The sequence below is a fragment of the Kwoniella europaea genome, chromosome 1, assembly GCF_036810445.1.
Source record: "Kwoniella europaea PYCC6329 chromosome 1, complete sequence".
NCBI classification, from domain to species: Eukaryota; Fungi; Basidiomycota; class Tremellomycetes; order Tremellales; family Cryptococcaceae; genus Kwoniella; species Kwoniella europaea.
In genome coordinates this window covers 11,925,093-11,945,608 of record NC_089487.1, presented here as the reverse complement: position 1 = coordinate 11,945,608, position 20,516 = coordinate 11,925,093, and the positions used below count along the sequence as shown (strand labels likewise).

The 20,516-nt window shown below is 47.2% G+C and overlaps 7 protein-coding genes across 7 annotated transcripts; 3 read left to right on the top strand and 4 right to left on the bottom strand.

Moving 5' to 3' along the window:
- Nucleotides 1–249: 249 nt before the first annotated feature.
- Nucleotides 250–2,270, top strand: V865_004546 (uncharacterized protein; the record flags this gene model as incomplete). The annotated part of the gene is made up of 5 exons (XM_066228326.1): nucleotides 250–1,422; nucleotides 1,478–1,532; nucleotides 1,576–1,759; nucleotides 1,915–2,022; nucleotides 2,111–2,270. 5 exons carry the CDS (start codon nucleotides 250–252, stop codon nucleotides 2,268–2,270), a joined length of 1,680 nt encoding a protein of 559 aa, XP_066084423.1.
- Nucleotides 2,271–2,806: 536 nt separating this feature from the next.
- V865_004545 (uncharacterized protein) lies at nucleotides 2,807–4,812 on the bottom strand (the record flags this gene model as incomplete). The annotated part of the gene is made up of 4 exons (XM_066228325.1): nucleotides 2,807–3,738; nucleotides 3,795–4,137; nucleotides 4,188–4,458; nucleotides 4,508–4,812. The coding sequence occupies 4 exons, from the start codon at nucleotides 4,810–4,812 to the stop codon at nucleotides 2,807–2,809; spliced, it is 1,851 nt and encodes a 616-aa protein (XP_066084422.1).
- Nucleotides 4,813–6,009: 1,197 nt separating this feature from the next.
- On the bottom strand, nucleotides 6,010–7,721 carry V865_004544 (uncharacterized protein; the record flags this gene model as incomplete). The annotated part of the gene is made up of 3 exons (XM_066228324.1): nucleotides 6,010–7,056; nucleotides 7,109–7,333; nucleotides 7,383–7,721. 3 exons carry the CDS (start codon nucleotides 7,719–7,721, stop codon nucleotides 6,010–6,012), a joined length of 1,611 nt encoding a protein of 536 aa, XP_066084421.1.
- Nucleotides 7,722–9,163: 1,442 nt separating this feature from the next.
- On the top strand, nucleotides 9,164–11,277 carry V865_004543 (uncharacterized protein; the record flags this gene model as incomplete). Its single annotated transcript, XM_066228323.1, has 8 exons — nucleotides 9,164–9,329; nucleotides 9,377–9,544; nucleotides 9,602–9,672; nucleotides 9,741–10,217; nucleotides 10,275–10,591; nucleotides 10,641–10,690; nucleotides 10,747–11,089; nucleotides 11,148–11,277. 8 exons carry the CDS (start codon nucleotides 9,164–9,166, stop codon nucleotides 11,275–11,277), a joined length of 1,722 nt encoding a protein of 573 aa, XP_066084420.1.
- A 164-nt stretch (nucleotides 11,278–11,441) lies between these two features.
- On the bottom strand, nucleotides 11,442–12,677 carry V865_004542 (uncharacterized protein; the record flags this gene model as incomplete). Its single annotated transcript, XM_066228322.1, has 6 exons — nucleotides 11,442–11,583; nucleotides 11,647–11,732; nucleotides 11,789–11,932; nucleotides 11,986–12,063; nucleotides 12,133–12,417; nucleotides 12,522–12,677. 6 exons carry the CDS (start codon nucleotides 12,675–12,677, stop codon nucleotides 11,442–11,444), a joined length of 891 nt encoding a protein of 296 aa, XP_066084419.1.
- Nucleotides 12,678–13,679: 1,002 nt separating this feature from the next.
- Nucleotides 13,680–16,926, bottom strand: V865_004541 (uncharacterized protein; the record flags this gene model as incomplete). The annotated part of the gene is made up of 4 exons (XM_066228321.1): nucleotides 13,680–14,444; nucleotides 14,532–14,747; nucleotides 14,863–16,068; nucleotides 16,147–16,926. The coding sequence occupies 4 exons, from the start codon at nucleotides 16,924–16,926 to the stop codon at nucleotides 13,680–13,682; spliced, it is 2,967 nt and encodes a 988-aa protein (XP_066084418.1).
- Nucleotides 16,927–18,622: 1,696 nt separating this feature from the next.
- Nucleotides 18,623–20,258, top strand: V865_004540 (uncharacterized protein; the record flags this gene model as incomplete). The annotated part of the gene is made up of 7 exons (XM_066228320.1): nucleotides 18,623–18,871; nucleotides 18,936–19,028; nucleotides 19,093–19,147; nucleotides 19,215–19,472; nucleotides 19,538–19,660; nucleotides 19,732–19,936; nucleotides 20,030–20,258. 7 exons carry the CDS (start codon nucleotides 18,623–18,625, stop codon nucleotides 20,256–20,258), a joined length of 1,212 nt encoding a protein of 403 aa, XP_066084417.1.
- Nucleotides 20,259–20,516: the final 258 nt, after the last annotated feature.

The following is a 20,516-nucleotide window of genomic DNA, read 5'->3' as shown; positions in this document are numbered from 1 at the left end:
ATATCTACAGACTGGGGTAGTGAGTCAGACAGAGGACAGTGGAGTGGTTGAGAGATGGACAGCTGAGTGGATCAAGCAGTGAGAAGATGTCAAGGTATGATAAGTGAGATAAGAATCAAAATGATTTCATGATAATTCTCAAGAGAACGAGTGGAGGTGGTCGAACAGTGAGTCATTCAACAATTCATCATCCAAACTCAATCATTCATTGATTCATCGGTTCATTTCATTCTCATATGTATCAAAACCATGAACAGTCACGACAGCAACGACCTCAACGATCTCACTCTGCCGCCCAACAATCCACGCGCACTCCCTGTCTCGCCGACACCTCCATCCTCGTCATCCTCAACTCATCAACCTTCTTCCTCTGCCGACTTCGGGTCATTCAACTCGGCACCTCTGTCAGCCCCACCATTGCAGCAGCAGCAGCAGCGTCATCATCAGGATCCTGCAATCCAGCTCCACTCTCACCCTGTCTCTCAACCTACGGGAATCCCGACCTCAAACACTGCATCCTTGCTGGATGATGACGATTTGCTAGGTTCCTTTGACCATTCCACCCTCGAGAGGGCTAACAAGTCGTCTTCACAGAGACCCTCTCAGAGTACAACACCGGTCTCTATGGATGTAGATCTACTAGGAGGAGATGTATGGGAGGATGTGACACCTCATCGGACCCACAACAATCCAAAAGTCCCCCCTTCAACACCTCACTACTCACCTCAACCAAGCAGACGGTCCATGTCTCCAGTACATATACATTTACCACCTCGTCCTTCAGAGATATCCCCAGATTACGCTCCTCCCCCTCCTCTGAAATCGCCAAGACGTATGTCATCACCATATTTCTCTCTTAGTCTCAGCTCACCGCCTATCGTCACGGATGCTGGTAACGATATCATCTTTCATCCAGCTCATCAACCTAAAGATGATGCCGCTGCAAGAGAGATGCGCAAAGTACAACAACACGATCCTGGTATAAGCTTAGTGGGCTCGCCAAATCCCAGCTCATCTTCTGAAGGCTCAGATCTTCGTCGAACGATAACGAGAAGTCCTCCTCATCACTCAAAGCTTCTAGACACGTTAGCAACAACGTCTAAAATTGCATCGAAATGGCGATCTGCTATTACCAACTCTACGTTTATCCCTCCTCATAACATCGTTCCTACTGAAAATCAACATGTAGCAAGCACAAAACATGCCGAACCCGTTCCTATCGATATCACCCATCAGAGCCCTTTTGCAACTGCCGAACAAGTTGCAGGAAGCTACAGGGCACCATCGGGTGCGCCTGGTTTCGACCCTCGCCAGAATGCTTCACCAAGATATAACGACAAAGACGATGAATGGGGAAAGGTCACCTTGTCTGGTAGACGTGATAGCACTGCACCAGTCTTGACGTCAGCAGATGCAGATAAGGTAAAGTCCTTTGGCTCGCACTTTCACTCTCCTTGCTGATGTCCTTATAACGCAGCTGCGTGGTCACTTACCTCCCCGTCAACGATTGTCTGGGAATTGGACCCTTCTATGTGAGTATGTAGTCAGCTCGATGAAAGCTCATAATTCCTGTAGTTTCCCTTGATCAGCATGGTGCTTCACTGTCTACTCTTTATCGCCTGGTGGAACGGTATGGACAGACTCACAGGACTTCCGGCAATTTGTTGGTCGTCCGCGATGGTCGAGGTAATCGATTTGGTGCCTATATCAACGAGTCCATCGTAAAGCGGGAAGGAACATATTATGGAACTGGCGAATCGTAAGTTTGGTTCTGGCGGAGTGCATCTACCTGCCTTTAGGTTGCATCTTTCTTGCCTCCCTACACCATTGAATCCTGCCGCAAATCCTCGCGATAAAGCCTTTCGAAAGACTGTTTATGACAACATACTGAAACTCGTGAACTTTGCTTTACAGATTCTTGTTCAAGCTTGACGCTGTGTCCGGTGTCCGGGTCTACCGCTGGACAGGCAAAAATCAGTACTTTGCTCTTTGCGAATCTGGTTTCATTTCTTTCGGCGGTGGGTAAGTGCTCTTCTCACGAGTGCAATCATGTCTAATATACATGTCAGATCCTTATTTGTTATGTTCTGACTTCGCTCTGCTAAATCAGGGACGGGACATATGGTTTGCTGCTCGATTCTACGTTCACTCAAAATTCCTCTGCCACTTGCCCGGCCTACGATAATGAAATTCTCTCAGAATCTAGCCCGAGAAAGTCCTCTAAGGCTTCTTTGTTTGACTGCGTCGGCCTGGAGGTTTGGGGTACGTAGCTGCCAAATGTACCTGTGTATATGCATATGTATATGTAGATTTATCGAAACGGAAGACACATCAAACAATGTCGCCAAAGGTAGTCGACCGCCCCAGTATATCCGAAATTGCAGACCTGTTCGGGTATTACTGAGTTGAGCTACTTAGTAAGGTGAAGGTGTGTCGAGGTCTCACAGGAATTCAACCTATCTTCTTGATCGTCTCTCACGAGGGTGATAGTGTGTCGATGGTGTATGTCTACTATGCATCGAAACTTATGAAAGGTCCATCTTGGGTCGACATCTCCACAAATCGAGTGACGTATATGGACGTGCGTGTGTTCTCAAGCGTCAGGTATGATGTTGCTACTGCTATCTATATATCGCTCCAGTTATAGTGCATCGTACTTTCTTGCCCAACCAGTATTCACCGTATATGCGAACTCATATCGACATCATAACATAACTGAATAGACATGCCCTGCAAAAAAGCTGTATCCAATAAGATGAAATGCATATTATAATGGTCTATGTATGTACGTGTGAAGATATCCAGATTAGAAAAGCATACCCTTGACTTGCTTGATTTCCGACACCTTGATATTCTTGATGAACAGGAGACATCCCAAACAGAGGACCATGATGGCAGTACCAGCGATCAACATTCGTTTTTGACCTACACCATAAGCCTCGATGATGGCGGTACGAGTTGGGTCACCGATTGGGTAAGACAGTTGGACGTCGAGACTTTCGTAGATATCGTCCAGAAGATCGATTGTGTCAGCAGGAAGTCGAGAAGCCAACGCGTTGGGCAATGTGTGAGTCCATATGGCGGCGGAAATTGAGTTACCCACAGCCCCACCGACATTGCCGAATGTGCTGAGGATGGCGAGAAGCGCAGCAGAGTCGTTGTGACTACCAGAAGCGAGGACGGCGACTTGCATACAGATGACCAGAGTACCACCAGCGATAGCAAGGAAGATTTGACACATCACGTTGAAGCCGACGGACTGGTTGGGGTTTCGGAAGTAGATGAGTAAACCGGTGAATAAGACATAGAGCAAGACACTTGGCCACATGAGCCATTTGTAATATCCAGTCTTTCTGATGAGAATACCGACGGCGATTAACCATACACCGTTGACGACGTCGGAGGCACTGCTGATGTACCCAGCGACGGAGATCGAAACGTCATATACGACCTGAAGGTAAGAGGTGTAGTAACTCGCCCAGCAATAGTAGGCAATAAGGTATATGAAGTCAAAGATGCAAGTGCCAAGGACAGTTTTAGACACCAAGAGATTCCAAGGAATGAAAGGAACGGGGGCGAGATATCGTTCGAAGAAGGCGAAGGAGATCAGCATGAGACCGCCGATGATGATCATGGCGATGATACCTCCATTCTTCCATGAGTCTTCATAGGTGGACACGAGTGAGAAGGGGAGGAGGAAGAGGGTGAGACCACCGGCGACGAGGAACATGCCGAAGACTGAGGAGGATGAAGCGGTCAGCTTGGTTCATGATGCAAGTTGACCTAGCACTCACTGTCGAATTGAACAGCATAGTACCATAACGATTGAACGAAACTCCTGTCGGACAGCTTTCGGGGTTGGAGTAACCCATTCTTCTTCGCCTTCTGTTTACTCCAGAACATGATTGCGATCAATGGAGTGGCAACAGCTGGAAGGATGATCGCGAAACCTCCGTAAGCCCATCGCCAGTTGGACTCGTAGAACCCTTCGGATGCTTTAGATCCTGCGAAAGCAGTGATGATGTATGGCGATGATGTGAAAGCGTAGGCAAGACCTCTATCTTTGAGCGACGATGTATCGGCGGTGATGATGTCGACACAGAAGATCATACCAGCGAAACCGACAGCATAGAACACCTGTATAATCGTCAGCATCAGGCCCCGGCAGTTGCAGATGGAGAACGTACTTGGGCAGCACAGTATGTAGCAATGTTGTTACAAGTAGCACTGAGTATCATTCCGATCGTAGCGAGTCCAACTAACACGATCAGACCTTTCAATCTTCCGAATACATTGACAGCTCGACCAACGGTAAGATAGGTGACGGCCCCCATGATGTCCGCAACGATGGAGATGATGGGAATAAGGGAGTGTGCCTCGAAACCGGAAACGATATAAGGACCAAGGTTAGAGGTGACCGAGCTCTCGAATGCTCGAACGAGGTAGAGGAGGAACATACTGCGAGGGATGAGTTCATTTTCTGTCGGATATGATACGATTCACTCACATGGCATAGGCTACGATCAACCATTTCCTTGTCCAGGTAAGAGTAAGAGCTTCAGCTTCTCTTACACCCTCCTGAATATCTTCATCGGGCTTATCCTCGCTTTTATACTGATTGTCATATCCATCTTCAGTTGTGGGAGGTCGATGCGATAGTTGAGGAAGTGCTGAACCGTCATTTTCGATGTTTTTCTCCTTATCCGAGCCCTCAGTAGCCAGTGGGCCTTGACTCGTGTTGTTTGGCACGTAGCTTGGTTCCAGATCTGCTACTGCTTGATGCGTCAGCTCCGTTTGTTGGGAATGGGACATAACGGTACTTGATGGTGGGTTCTGATCTTGTTAAATGTTGAGAGGAGAAAGGCGTGATGCCCTCACTGACTGATCCGCTCACTATATATGTAGTCGAGTACCCACCAAATTCTCAGCCATGATCGGTCGTAGAGATATCTATCTGATAAAAAAAAATTCACACCCTTATTCGGCCGATCTCGTTATTTCTGTTGGAGCTCATCGTCTGGCTTATCTGACAAGGAATCCGGGAAAAATCCTGCCGATTAATTTTTAGGTACAGGCCAGAAATACACACTGCCAAGTCGGATTCTTGCCCTCCTGTGCGGTATCTGCAAGTAACTCGTTTAGGCGGGAGATCGAAACTCAGGGACGAGGCTGCCAAAAATTTCCAGTCCAGGTCAAAAGGTGACATATCTGATAGGCTCATCCGCCCCCAGCGCTTACGGCGGCAGCTGGAGAGGTGGTGAAGAGTTTGTATGCGGCCGAGAGCTACCACAGCGGTGAAGCTGAAGCGACGCAGCATTCAATCATCCAAGTGTGGAGTGGAAGTGCATAATGGGTGAAGTCGCATTGAAAGATTGTATTTGATTTTCGCCATGTCAAATCCGAGACTGGCAGCCGCGGTGGTCGCTACAGCTCCAATTTCACTGCGTATTTTTATTTCCTGCAATTGGAGCCAGTCACACGGCTCGAGATGTGGGAGGATGAGGTTTCCGACAAAGGATGCAACAAGCAGCTGGTGTGCACCCTGAGGCGAGGAGGGAACTGAATCACTAGTCAGCTGCAGATTTGGCTCAACCGTGGAAGAAACCGATATAATTCAACAACCGTTAAGAAGGATTAGAGCGGCTCGATTGTTCGAATATGGCTCACCAGCTTGAAGAGGTCAGGCTGTCAAAAATGGTTTGTGTAGTGACGGTTTGAGCCTGTGCCTAGTCCATCAGCGTCCTTAGCGATCTCATATATCGTGCGCGGCATTGCTGATACTGTTCAACTTTGTGAGCACTGATACTGCTATCGGTCCTGTATGCAAACAGAACTGTATTGAGTTGGGATGCGTACTATAGCGCGAAGGCAATGAATCCCAGAAGTTCAGTGAGCGACCTTCACGTGATTTTCTGAGCCCTGGTGTAATTCAGTCACATGGCCTTCTATCTAGCTCAGAAGAGCTTATGGTGGACAAAATGCATATCTACATATATCAACAATCTGAATCTATGCAGGAGCAGCGATTGGCTTGGGTGTCAACTGTATCCCACACTCGATGGGTCCTACTTCTACTTTATTTACGCTTTCTGGTACTGTTACAGGATCCGCATTACCCCCCAAATCCGCTAGACCTCCTGGCTGAACTCCATACTTGGCGGCTATCTTGATCTCTATCTGATCACTCTCGTGCAACCATTCCTTCGAATGTCCTTCAATCTTCTCGGAACCAGACCATTCAGCGTCTGAGTTGATCCACGCGACAGTATCTCGAACATATTCTCGTTCGCCTTCTTGTCCCATGAAATGTCGGAATTTACCCTTGCCCTTCTTAGCAATCACTTTTTCCAGAGCATCTTGTTGCTTCTCTTGATTAGGAAGTCTTGCTTTCCCAGAGAACACCCGAGCGATGGAAATGGATTGATATTCAAAGAAGGAGAAGGCGGAGGTGTTGACACTAATGCCGATGAAAGTGAGAGTTGGATCTGGAATATAAAACACATCACGGTAGAGATTGAGAACCTGATCACCACATTCTACAAGCGGTTCTGGACTATTAGGAGCTTGAGGTGAGTTTGGGTCTCGATGAAATTGTGGTAGGAACGGATACGAGTACTGGTATCCAGTGCAGAAGATGATATGATCAACTCCACTTATCACCCTTCCATCGACCAGTTCAATCTCTGCATCTTCGATCGTTTCCACAGTCTCTATCGACCTGAAAGCTCTGATCTCTTCCAAATCCTCTGTCTTTTCCGTCGATCTCGATCGCTGTGCTGCTCGGAAAGCTTGGTATCCACTGGGAGCGCTGTTGCTCACTCGAGCAGAAACAAGGATCTTAGATGCGTGAGGAGTTAGATCACGAGCAATGTCCATTCCACTGGTACCCGCACCGATGATGAGAACAGTCTTCCCAGCATACACTTCCGGTCGGCGATATCCTTGAGAATGAAGGAAGGCTTCAGGCCATCGTCCGTACCATTGTCCTGCGCCTGGTACATTGGGTATCAGAGGAGCGTTGTAATGACCAGTAGCGACAAGAACTGCATCGAATAACTGCTCAAACCACATGAACGCCGATTTCATATCGTACGACATTCCGACTCACGTCCTTGTATGATGTCTCTCTCACTCTATCACCTTCCAGTTCCTCTAACGTTCTCAGCTTCAGTTCCCATTTTCCTTCGGAGGTCTTTGTTACGTTCTCAACTCGCGTGTTCAACCGGGTGATTGGCGCCAAGTTGAAGTGTTTCCAATATCTTCTCACATAATTCGCTAATTCCCAATGAGGAACGCAGTCCGGTGTATCAGGAGGGTACGGAAAGTCTTTAAACTACACATGAAATCAGCGGGAGTGATAGAAGGGCTACGGATCAACTCACGGCCAAGGTTTTGGTCGGCACATTATTCGTTAGGTTCCAATAACATGGATTGGGTGGGTTGAAGAGATTTCGACGACTTCGGTTTGGGTCTTCATACACACCATCCTGACCCCATGATGGAGTGAATGCGCCAACTGACGGCGGAGGAGTGGGCACCGAGAGCGGCCCAGTAGTCTCTTCCTTCCAATTCCAGATACCGCCAACATCGTCTTGTCGCTCGAAGACAGTAACATCTAAACCTGCATCACGTAGTTGTCGAGCGGCTGGGACACCTCCTGGACCACTTCCTATGATAGCTACTCGCTTTACTGGTTGTTTAAATTGGTAATACTCGCCCATGGTGAATTTCTCTATCAGTGTCGAACGTTACCAGAAGGCCACCTGTACGCAGAGGAATGAAAACAAGTTTTCAGAGATAAAATTTAGGCTGAACACTAGGCTATCCCACCATGTTCCCTGCATACCTACATCCTGTCGGTTTTCCGACGAACTTTTCTGCTTCGCTGCATGCAAATAATGGAATCATGCATGCATATTGGCAATCTATCGGTCTTGGCTGATGGGCAAGTACCAATGTTGATCCGTAACGTGAGATTGCGCAATCTTCGGCTAAATGCGAAAGATGATCAATCATGCCATCTTGAATATTCCGTGCGGATTTGTATTCTTCGAAGACCCAAATACCATGATCCGAAGTCAGCCTGGCCGGTGAAGCTCGCGCGCATTGATGATTGGCCCCGTCGTCGTTGGATGTAAGAGGGATGAGCCAAAGGGGTGTTGTTGAGGTTGAGGGGTATCATCGACCTGCGAAGCTACTTGTCTTTCGTGGTACCAGCCAGCATGTGGACCTAGGCCGCTCCCTATCTCTAGAGTACCAACCAAAAGAGTCAGTATAGTTCTTCAACATCACACCACAACCTGCGGGACGCTCGATATGGAAGGTCGTGTTTTATCTTGTAAGAGTGCTCGGAATACGAGCTATTCATGCATGAGCCTCTGACGACCATGCCCATTTTTTGTTCACAAACACACACAATAGCGGTGGAGCTGATCCTGACACACTTGAACCATTCATTTCATGAGCCATAGACGGCTTGTCGCCTGGTCGCTCATGTTCCACGATTTCTTTCCGGCTACGTACTTTGGCATTCGCAGACAGGGATCCTGGAAGGACCTGTTCTTCTGGAGTCGATTTATGGCAAAACCGCAATGCTCCTCGGCTATCGAGCTTACTCAATAGAAGTAACATTTGGGTTCATGTGCTGGGATCGATCAAGATTTCGCATGCAGACACTCCTATTGGCGATTTGGGCAGGACTTGTGTAACTTATCGATCCGAGCTGATCCTCGGTTAGGCAAAAGCTCCGATCTTTGAGACTATCCAGATCGATTTGATGGATTGAAACGAATGGATCAATCGTTGATTGTGCACGATTGCAGGATTACCAGATGACACAATTCTGCGTGTGGACTGTGGACTGTGAGAGATTAGTGAAATCGCCCAAGGTTGATTGGCTCGTCATCCCACGTCGTCATAGTCTGATATCGATAGTTATGGTTGGTTTTACCCCGCAGTGCCTTGATGTCCATCACGTTATGACGCGCTGTTTGGTTTGCTGGAATCTTGTGATCACTTTTCGCATTTCAATGATACATACATACAATGCAGTGTCTCCAGATCGATAACCGGTGTGCATCGTGATCCCCATGATTGGTCCAATACAAAACCCACTCTAGGTGGTATCATCTCCTGCGTTTTCTTCTTCCAAAACCACCGCGTGATGCTTCTGTTAAGACGAAGTTGTGCAACTATTTTAAGGATTAAATCATCGCCCATCAGATCAGCTAGATTCGCTTGGAATATCACTACTCACCAGGGAGTCCCTAGACCTTACGCCGCTATCAGAAACATGTCCGGAACAGACTCTTCAGGTGCTACTAAGACAGGTGAGTGAATTCATGACATGTGGGACCATCGCTGAAACCAAGTACAGTATGGTTGGAAAGGGATGATCTCTTGTCCAAACCACCCTCATATCCTGAACTCACCCAAGATACCAAGACAGATGTGGTGGTCGTCGGAGGAGGTATAGCTGGACTACATATCGCATATGAATTGCTCAGCTCAGGCATGAAGAAGGTTGTGTTGCTGGAGGATGGAAGTGAGTCCTAAGTACTGTTTCTACGCTCGATGTGTTACAAGCCTGACCGCTTGATAGAAATCGGATCTGGAGAAACTGGTAGAACTACGGGCCACTTATCGGCGGATAACGAATACAACGACTTCTTGGTATGTCTACAACAAGTTATTCTTGTCTCGCCGCACAACGGATAATGCTGACCGAGCTCGTATTACAGAATCTGCATGGGGCAGAAGGTACAGCCCAAATCGCTGCTGCACAACAAGCAGCGATTGATCGAATTGCTACCATCGTCGACAAGCACAAGATAGACTGTGACTTCGTTCGCCTTCCAGGATACATGTTCCACGGGCTACCCACAAGTTCAAGGGAGTTCCGACTTGACACTCTTGAAGAATTATATGATGCTGCTGAGAAGACTGGTAAACTAGACGTGTCGATCGTCAATGACGCTTGTATCAAAGGTTTCAAGAGTGGGCCAGCTGTACGATTCGGTAATCAAGCTACGTTCCATCCTACCAAGTACCTCCAAGCCTTGGCGAAAGTGGTCTCTGACATGGGCGGTGAGATTTATGAGAAGACGAGATACATGAACTACCAAGAGGAGAACGGTGGTGTTACTGCTATATTAGATAATGACAAGAAGATCCAGGCTGAAGCTTTGGTAATGGCTACCAATGTTCCTTTGCAAAAAGTAAGTTCTCGCTTACATGTATAAGAACTCGCGCTGATCTCGATCGGTATACTACAGCTGATTATGATCGAACGAGTCGAGGCATTCCGGACATACGCGGTGGCCTTGAAGATCCCTACTTCCTCAGTGTCATCAAACGGTGAAGAAGCACTATGGTGGGATCTTGCGGATCCATATCACTATGTCCGAGTCACACCACACAAGCAAGAAGGCTACAGCCTGCTGGTCGTTGGAGGTGAAGATGAAAAAGTCGGTCAACATGATGATTATGAGGAGAGATTCCAGCGATTGGAATCATGGGCTAGGGAAAGATGGACTGCCGCCGGAGAAGTAGAGTACAAATGGAGTGGTCAAGTCTTGGATTCTTCAGATGGGTAAGTTACCATGTGATTTCGCGCACGAACAAGACTGATCCATCTACAGAATCGCCTACATCGGTCGAAACCCTGGAACGAACAATGTTTATGTCCACAGTGAGTGAATATCCAAGTAACACCCTGTCCATCACTAACAATGCCTTCGCACCTAGCTGGTGATAACGGTGATGGTCTTACCTATGCTGCCATCGGAGGTTTACTCATCACCGATCTCATTCTCGGTAAAGAGAATTTATGGGCACATACTTTCTCGCCATCTCGACAACACAGTGGATCTCACTTGAAGCAGGCCCTGAAGACCTTACCAGATATGGTCAAGGAGAATTTGTCTGATCAAATTTACTATACCAAATGGGCCGTGGCATGTACCAAGACTGTGAAGGATATAGAAGATCTTGTCCCTGGTGAGGGTGATGTTGTCAGAGAGGGATTAAGCCCTATAGCTGTGTACAAGGATGAATCCGGCGGAATTCACAAGATGACGGCTGTGTGTCCGTAAGTTATCACACTTGACGATTGTGGCTATGAACTTGACTGACTCGAGATGGTATAGCCACTTGAAAGGTATCGTCGCCTGGAACACCGCCGAGAAATCTTTCGATTGTCCAGTGCACGGATCGCGATTCACCTGTAAAGGTGAAGTAGTCAACGGACCTGCTAAAGGACCTCTACAACCTAAGTAAGGTTTTTTCCTCATTTCTGTATAGTAAGTTTGGTAAAATATCCACCATGTTTGTGTACAACAATGCAAGAAGTGTCCAGTATCAATAACCATTATAAACCTAAACTCACGAACCGGAATAAAAAAGAAAAAAATCGATGCAAGACGTTAAATACCATAGACCTCCTACCATCGTTTCTTGCTCTTATGGCTTTTGGATTCCACACACCGCTGATTTACTAACTCGAATCCGGATTTACATTTATATGCTACGCACTGACCATTCTCGCAAGTCACACCTCCCATTACAGCTGGCATAGTCGTACAACTACGAGTTATGATCTCAGGGCTGTCAGCTGACTTTCCACTACAGTAATTGTTGGCAACTTACTCTTGTCCAACGGTGGCATTACTCGAGCCGAGGGCACCATAAAGACAACCGCCACAAGCCTCCAATTCGGAAGTAGTGTCGATGCACTGAGGGGACATCAGACATCTTTCCTTCCATTCCGCTCAAATAGGATGAATCTCACTTCGTACGCTCCGTTTGTTTCTCCGACCTGACATGCAGTAAGCCCCCTGGGACAATACGCAGGAACAGCTCGCCTTCTCGCTTCTTCGAGACGTCTCTTCCTACTGAGACCTTGGGATGCTTGAGCCGCCGTGTGGTAGTAATACTGAGCATTGGCGTCAGTTGAATTTCAATTAAAATAGCAATAAACACACTCACAAAGTAAGTCCCAGGTCCACATTGCGTTGTACTACCGAAACTCGTCGGCTGACCACATCCGCATTGATAATTACCATTCTATTTTCGTTTGTTGTCCGATTAGCTCTTCTCATATATCAAATCAACAAGCGAAAGATTGACACTCACAGCGCTGCTAACGTAAAATACCGCTCCTAGACTTGTCCCACAATTCTTCAAACACGTATCTGGTCCTGTCAACGTACTGAATGTCACTCCGCCCGGAGCAGTGGAATAACAAGATGGACTCCAGGTGAAAGAGGTATGTGTGATTCGGGCATCATAATATGTTGGATCTGAACATGTATCTGCTGTTCCATATTGGAAATATCCTTCGGACGGATATTTGTCGGTACAGTAGCATGACTGAGATGATTTTTGATAGAAAGAGTGTTTGTTGCTTTGACATGCTTGCTGCAAGATAGGGTCAAGTTCAAGCGTCAGTATGATTCTCCATCATAATCATTTACACAGACCCCAACATTACTGCATTGAAAGAAGAATAATCGTAAACTCACATCACAAGCAGTTGCAGATGTAAAAGTTCCAGTCACCTGTGTAGTTGCCGAAGGTAATATCGAGAAACATCCAGCAAAGGCATTATCCGCTTTGACCACCACTCCCAGACAGGTTATCAGTAAGAGTACCAAGGTGTCAATCGTTATTGTCATCATGGCGATTGATGGTGCTGATGATGATATTGGCGAACGAGTCGAGTAATGGTCCGAATGAGAGTTTGTTGAATCTCCTTTTGAATACTGCTGGTTTTTCGTCCTTCGCTTTTACGTCGGATGGTCTTGCTAAAAATGGACCTGGCATCGTTCATCTAGTCTGATTGACGCAGACCCCTTTAAAACCGAAATCGAATGTGCCACTACTCTATCCTTTTCCTACCTTCGTCACGTAAAGTAAGTGAAGTGTATTTCTTGTGCCGTTCGAGTAGTGTATCGAACGGTGGTATGGGACAGCCCGAGCATGTTTCGGGGAGTGCTAGCATGTTTTGTTGTCAGTAGGCTTGACATGTCTAGGATTTTTGGTGATCTTGCGTAATGAGTCTAAGCATGAACGATCAAGCATGGTTAAATTTAGTCCTAGCCGCCATAGATCCTTAGGCACGTTATGTGAACATGTGTCAGTATGAGCCCTGATCGACAATCTATCGTACCCGAACCCTTACCCATCTATGATTTATACCGAGTTCGGTCCAGTAGGTGATTCCACCTGTGAGTATCCCTGTTTTAGTCAGGATCACCTAGATAGATATGATATGCATTTGAATTCAAGTATTCAACTTTTCAAGAAGAGTGATCATGGTGTGAGATCTTGCAGATGATAAATATATAGAAAGAGAAAAAACCGAATGTGATGATGATTGATATATAATGGAGACAAGACGAGAGATGTGGATACACAGGAGTAGATAGTGTATGAATGAGATATATTGCGAGAGGAAGACTATGCAATTTCAAACTGTATGATGACACATGTAATGTTACACCAACAAAACCCAAAGGAAAAAGAAGAAACAAGAGTTGGATGACGATAAGGGATGTGTTAGACCAATCTAGCATGAGAACAATCATGCGGGAGTCGTGATGCAAATCCCGATGCAATGAACAAAAAAGAGAGATTGGCGATTTAAGGAAGATGGGACATCATCAAAACTCGAATATGGGTCATTGTTGATCCCTCCTGTCACCGCTTGACGCATTTCCTGCTCCCCAAGCGCTAGCCGCGCCATTCAAACTGCTCAACGCGGTACCCGTACTAGCGAAATCAAATCCACCAAATCCGCCCGCACTACTTCCAGCTCCCGGAGGTGCGCCACTTGATTTCCAGCTGAAACTAGCAGGCGTTCTGATTGGTGACGACATCGGACTAAAACCTGATGACGGGTTCGACGATGAGAACGGCTGGAAGGCGGAATTGGCTGACGGGATAGGGACAGCGGATGAACCGCCGGTGAAGGATGAAGAAGTTACGTCAGATGGTGAGGGTACCTTGTTCGAGTTGCCAGGCGTGAAATAACGTAATCGGGGAGAAGTAGGGTCGGGTAAGGATATATTGAAGGGTTGAGCCGTAGGTGACAAGCTGGTCGATTGTGCCTGGCCGGCATTTCCATTGCTCTCCCCTCGATGGTCGGGGATAGGTGCAGTAGCGGGCGGTTGTGGTTGTCCTTGAGGCGGACCATGTTGGAGTTGTAGTCCATATCCAGTATTGGGACCAGCAGAGACAGGTCCTTGACTAGCTTGACCGTTGTTGTTTGGTATGGGGTGAGCAGGAGTGGTAGTAGGAGATGTCATGGACATGCCAGCGAGCGCGACGGTATGAGCGATACCACCGAACATTGAGGTATTGAGGGAGGAGGGATGAGCGTTACCACGTTGACCAAGGGAGTTCTTGGAGTACGACAATCGAATACCACCTTTGACCAAGCCACCCTGTAACATAGATTAAACTATTAGTATGGTGTGGTGACGAGGACGATAGGAGTCAATCATTTGGGCATGTCAAAAAGGTTCGCTCACTAGATTATGTCCATATAGATCCTTGATAGCCTGACTGGCGAAAAGCACCTCCTCGAACTCGACAAAACACATGGGTCCATTGATTTTCTGCCGGAAGGACATGCGCTTGAATCCTGGGCAACGAGAGAACAGACCTCTGAGGGATTCTTCCAGGAAGTTGGGTGGGTGAGTGGGAGGTGAGATGGCCGGAAGGTTGCCGACGTAGAGGGTGTTGATCTGCAAAAGCATAATTATCCGAGTAAGCTTCCCAATCCGCGGATACAACGCATGGACAAGAGAAAGGTGAAGATCAGAGCGCTATGGAGAGAGGCCGGGAAGAGACGATACTCACAGGGGGATTTTGATCCGCAGGGTTGTTACCACTCAATAACGCTCTACCGTTGTCTGATAACCTATCACTGCCCGTCCCACCAGGTGGACTAGTCCCATACGTCGCATCACTCTGACCGTTCCTTCCAATACCAAGGCCATTTCCCCCGTATGAGGATATAGAAGGGGGGATACCCATACCGTCTTGATTTTGACCTTGACCCCTTGCTGAAGAGGTATAAGGGAGTGATCGATTGTTTCGATACCCATCCATGATACCGATCCCCACTGCGCCGTTCACACTCCATCCTTCCAACTCATCTGCTTCCTCTGCTAAGGCCAATAAAGCCTTAGAATCCATAGGCCGCTGATTGGGCGATTTCACTGAGAGTGAAGGTGATGCAGATGGGTTGGATTGTGAGTAGTTGTTGTTTGGGATGAAGGATTGTGGTGGTGGTGGTGGTGGTGGTGGTGGCGGCATCGAGGATGTATCGGTTGATGGATATGGTTGGGGCGGAGGAAGCATGACTACGCTTTCATCGGTACTCGATCGTTCTCTCTCGCTGGGTGTCGAGTTGGGCCAAGAATCCCATGCTTCCCTTGCTGATGCTGATGAAGGCTGAGGTTGAGACGATGAAGCGCCAGGGATGATCTGTGAAGGGATACCCGGACCTATCTGAGTTCCGGATGGGTTGACGATACTCGCCAATCGACCTGATCTCAGTAACAATCCTACCAGTTCTTCTCCGGACGTCTGTTTTTTGGTGTGTAGGTTCTTTTTCGCCATCTCAGCCTTCAAGGTAGCTCCAGTAAGAGCATCGATCTTCCTTCCTTGCAGTGATTCACGCGCAGCTAGAGCATCAGCGCGAGTTTTGAACCTTGCGAAGCCGATCGTCTGTCGTCGAGTAGGTAAAGGTGGGTTACCAAGCATTGGACCAGAAGGTGCCGAAGGTGTGAGTGACATGGCAGCTGAGGGAGTAGTCGATGAGGATGTTGAAGCCGTTGCAGCCATAGTCAAAGAAGCCATAGCTTCCTCTAAAGCAGGTTGAGTGAGGGGATAGTCGAACGGTTCACCAGCAGCTTGAGCTTGTGCTTGAGCAGCAGCTAACTGAGTGAGTTCTGCTAGAAGGGTAGCTGCTGGTTCCTTCCGATTTGAGCCAGAGGGGTATTTGAGTGTAGCAGCTTCGAATCCAGTGGCAAATGTGAAGATGTTCTGGAATTCTCGTTCCTGCGAAAAATACATGAGGGTAAGCGGCGGTGGTCCAGGTGATTATCAGTATTTCTGAGCCAGAACAGAAGTACTCACCGACATATCATCCGGGAATCCAACCACAAAGATAGTGCTTATAACCTCCTGATCATCTCTGTCCTCCTCCTTTTCTCTTCTCTCTCTATCTCGCCGACGTTCTCTACTTTCACCCGGACCAGAATTTGGCCTTGGACCTGAACCGCCTATCGATGAGCCTGAGATAGATGATCTACCCACTCCACCGTAAATATCTGCTGGATTCGATGGTAAATGATGTCCACCGTTGGACAATCCGGATCTACCATAGATAGGCTGAGACTGAGATTGCGAAGGATATCCACCTTGCACCTGACCACGCCATCCGTTGGGACCCGGCGCTGGTATTGGTCCAGTGTGATTTGGCCAAGATCCTGTCATCATACCCGTAGGTGAGATGGGTCCCATCCCCATTCCCATCATTCCCGGTCCACTTGTTGCTATCGAATGAATCGGATCAGGTGCCATAGCATGCTGGGGTGGTGGGACGTAAGGTGGTGGATGCGGTGGTGGTGAAGATGTAACGGGAGGCAAGAACGTTGCTGGTATATTGGGATTGTAAGGTTGTTGACCAGGTTGATGATTGTAATCACCGTATCCAGTTGGTGATGGGTTCTGTTCGTAACTATTCACTCCGTTTGGATACTGAATCTTTGAAGACATTGAGTGTCCGGAGTGTCCGGATGCTGCTGAAGGTACTCGAGGGGGATTAGGGGGTTGCATGGCGGACATCGACTGGAAATGCGAATGGGATGATGAAGAAGGTGTTGGCGAAGGCAGCGAAGAAGGAGGCGACACCATGGTTTATTGCGGATTTATTCAATGTTATCAGGACGAAAATATGGTTGATATTCTTGAGGTCGTAATCGGCCGAGAGTATTGAGAAATCTATTGCTTATTCAATGTGTCCTGGGTCTTCCTACTAAGGACCTCTCTACTTCATATGACCTGCTAGACGATAGTTGATCTGACTGATGACCTTCTATGCCCTCTCAGACTGGACCGCCTTCTAGACTGCACCTCCTCGGAACCGGGACAAAGGGGGAAGTGGAGTAATTGTTTTTGCTGAATGTGAAGGTATGTTTTCTGCTAGACGGAGGGCAGGTGAAGTCAGCATGATATGTATATATGCATAGTGATACGGATGCATTCATGCTGATGGGACAGATGAAGAAGGTTGGTGATATGTGCATGGTGGAGTAAACAAGGGGATTGACAAGCGCGTAGGAGGGGGAAGGGGTGAGGGGGAGGGAGTGTGACTCTACACTCAGTACTCGGTACTCACTGTGTTTGTTCCAAGGTATGTCGTGGTATATCTTGTTGACATGGGTTGGGGTTGGTGTGGTGTATATGGTTCTATAATGATGATGATGATTATGATGATGCGATGATATGATGTGATGTATGGATGAGTGAGTGTGGAATGTCTAATGTCCAATGTCTGTTCTATGGTGTTTGTTATTGTTGATTGTTGACTACTGTTTGTTATGAGTCTTGAACATGATATCCTAAGGGAGTATAACAGTATACAGTGCAAGTGGCGGATTACTGTTCACTGTCACTATGGGTTACTATGTGGTTTACGTGTACAAGGCATCAGACCAGAGGAATCGACCCACACACGCCAGTACCCACGCGCATGGACCCTCGATTCCTAATCAGGTAATTCACTCGTATCTCCCCATATCACTCCGGGTATACGCGGTGTTTGTCCATGTGGCGTGTCTATCAGGCGTCTTCTGTGGGGTCTCCAAGCCGGAGTAGCCAAAAATGTTTTGGGTATGACGAGCAGGAAGAGTAGAGTAGAGCGGAGACAGAGACAGAGAGACAAAGGGGAGGGTAAAGCGTAGGTCTGGGGTGAAGTATCGTTCAAGGTTGAGCGAACCCAGGGTGCGATATGAATCAGTGAGCTACTTGACCTTTTTCCGACCCATCCCCCCAAGTTCACCTAAATACATCGTCCCCCTGTGAAAACCATCAACGGATCTAGCATTGTCTGCGCGTTATACTGGGAGGAGGTCTGGATTGTATCAGCACCTCTCCAAGCAGGCAGCCATGGGGTAAGAGATACAGCCTCCAGATTGATACTCACAGTTCGGTTCTACGACAGAACGTGTTACACTACAAAGTCATCAGACACCAGACAAAACTTAGAGGGAACTTCCTGGATGGCTCGAACCTTTCACAGCTGAAATGCTACATGCACGTCACTTTTGAGAAATGCTAATTCTGATCCTAATCACCATTACAAAATTCCCAAGAGGATATCCTAATTTAAGCGGTCATCTCCGCTAATGCCCCTCTGTATTCCGTTGTATTCGGCCGCGGCTAGTGCGAAAGGACGGCGATCAGTGTGTCAGACCTGTAAACTCAAAAAAGTTGAATGGAATATATCGAGTCGATAGATAACACATGCAAGGTATAGATAATACTACCTCTTCTGTCTATACCTCACATATCTATTCGCATCGTACACCACAACAGTCATACAGAGAAAATGACAGCAACCAAAACCAACGGCCATACCTTGGCACCCATTCAAGCATCTTCACTCTACTTCACCCCACTTCCCCCTACCCACGTCGTCCCGCCGGGCAAAGAATCTCATGGTCGATATATGCTCACTATCCCTTGGAACAGAGTATCAGGATGGGGTCAACCTAAGATAGGTCCAAGGCAGGATCTCACGTTTGATCCCTTGGCAGGTGTCTTACAATACGCTGTTACTTGTTTCGAGGGTATGAAGGTGAATAATACTGTTATAGTGTTAATCTTCAAATCTCGAGCTGACCACATCTTTTCTTCTGTAGTGCTACAAGACGGATAAAGGTGATTTGAGATTATTCAGACCTAAGAAGAACTTTGATAGATTGAAGAGATCGGCGGGAAGACTTGGTCTGCCTGTGAGTTTACATCTTTTTCGTATAGAACTATACCAGTTGCTATATCTGATATAATCTGAGGTAGTGCGAATGGGATAACGACGAATTACTCGAATTATTTGCCAAACTCATGGCTTTGGGTAAGCATCATCGTCTCACTCGACCTCATAAGCAGCAAACGAACTAATTCGAGTCATATCATTACAGAACAACCCCTCGTCCCATCCACTGACGGATCCAACCTCTACATCCGACCCACCCTGCTCGAGACCTCCGAAGGTTTCGGTATCAAGGAAGATGCCTTCGCCGCGGAAGCTCTGTTATACGTTGTCACTACCCTCAATTTGGGTTTAGGTTTATACCCTTCTTCAGAAGGTGATAAAGGTATAAAATTAGATGCCTGTAATGAGTACATCAGAGCTTGGCCAGGAGGAACAGGTAGTTACAAATTGGGAGCCAATTATGGTGGGTAGCTGATTTCAGCAACTATGATTCTATAGACGTGGTTCATACTGAGATAATACATATAGGTACCGTCAACATCTCTAAAAAGCCTGGATACGCAATGTCATTATGGCTTCACGGTAAAGAAGATTTCATCTCGGAAGCTGGAGCTATGAACGTTTTTATCATCAAAGAAGCTCCTGATGGATGTCAGTGATAATCATTGATTCCCAATCCTCGTGTCCTCCAGATGACTGATCATCCTTCTGTCTCCCATTAGACCTTGAATTCATCACTATGCCCTTGTCCAACGGTATCGTTCTCCCCGGTATAACTCGTGAATCCATCATTGAGCTCCTTCAGGATCACGCTTCGGACAAACGAGACTTCCCATTAGAAGGTGTACCCAAGAAGATCAGAGTCGTAGAACGGGATTTCAGTATGCCCGAGATCATCAAAGGTTTGGAGGATGGTACTTTGAAGGGGTGAGTGTCGGATTTTCTTGTTCTCCCACAGTGCTATTCTTGCTTCTTGTGTCTTTGATCGTCCATGTTGCTCACCACCATCTGCTACAACAGTATGTTCGGCTGCGGTACTGGAGTTGTAGTCGTCACTGTCGGTGAAATCCAATATCAATCCCAAACGTACAAGATTCCTTCCAACCCTATCATCAAAGTACTTCGAGATACCATGACGGGTATACAGAGAGGCAAGATAGACGAAGGTAGATCGTGGAGCTTCCAAGTTCCCGAATGGAATCCTCAAGGCAAAGAGGGTGAGCAGGAGGAGCATGTGACCGCCGCTTAAGATGGAAGATCAAGGATCGATTTTTGATCGTCATTAGCAATATATGACAACATGATCAGCATGATTCGGATCATTGACAATACTGAGATGACTAGTTTGTGAACGGTTGGCTATATAGAGTTGTGTTATAGGATAGATAGTTAGAATGCATCGCCAAATCAGATTGTACTACACTAATCATACCTGATCATTGATTGCGTTACTGACATGTCACTAGACGAGCTCTACTCAAAGCCATCCGTCGATCTTTCCGTCCAA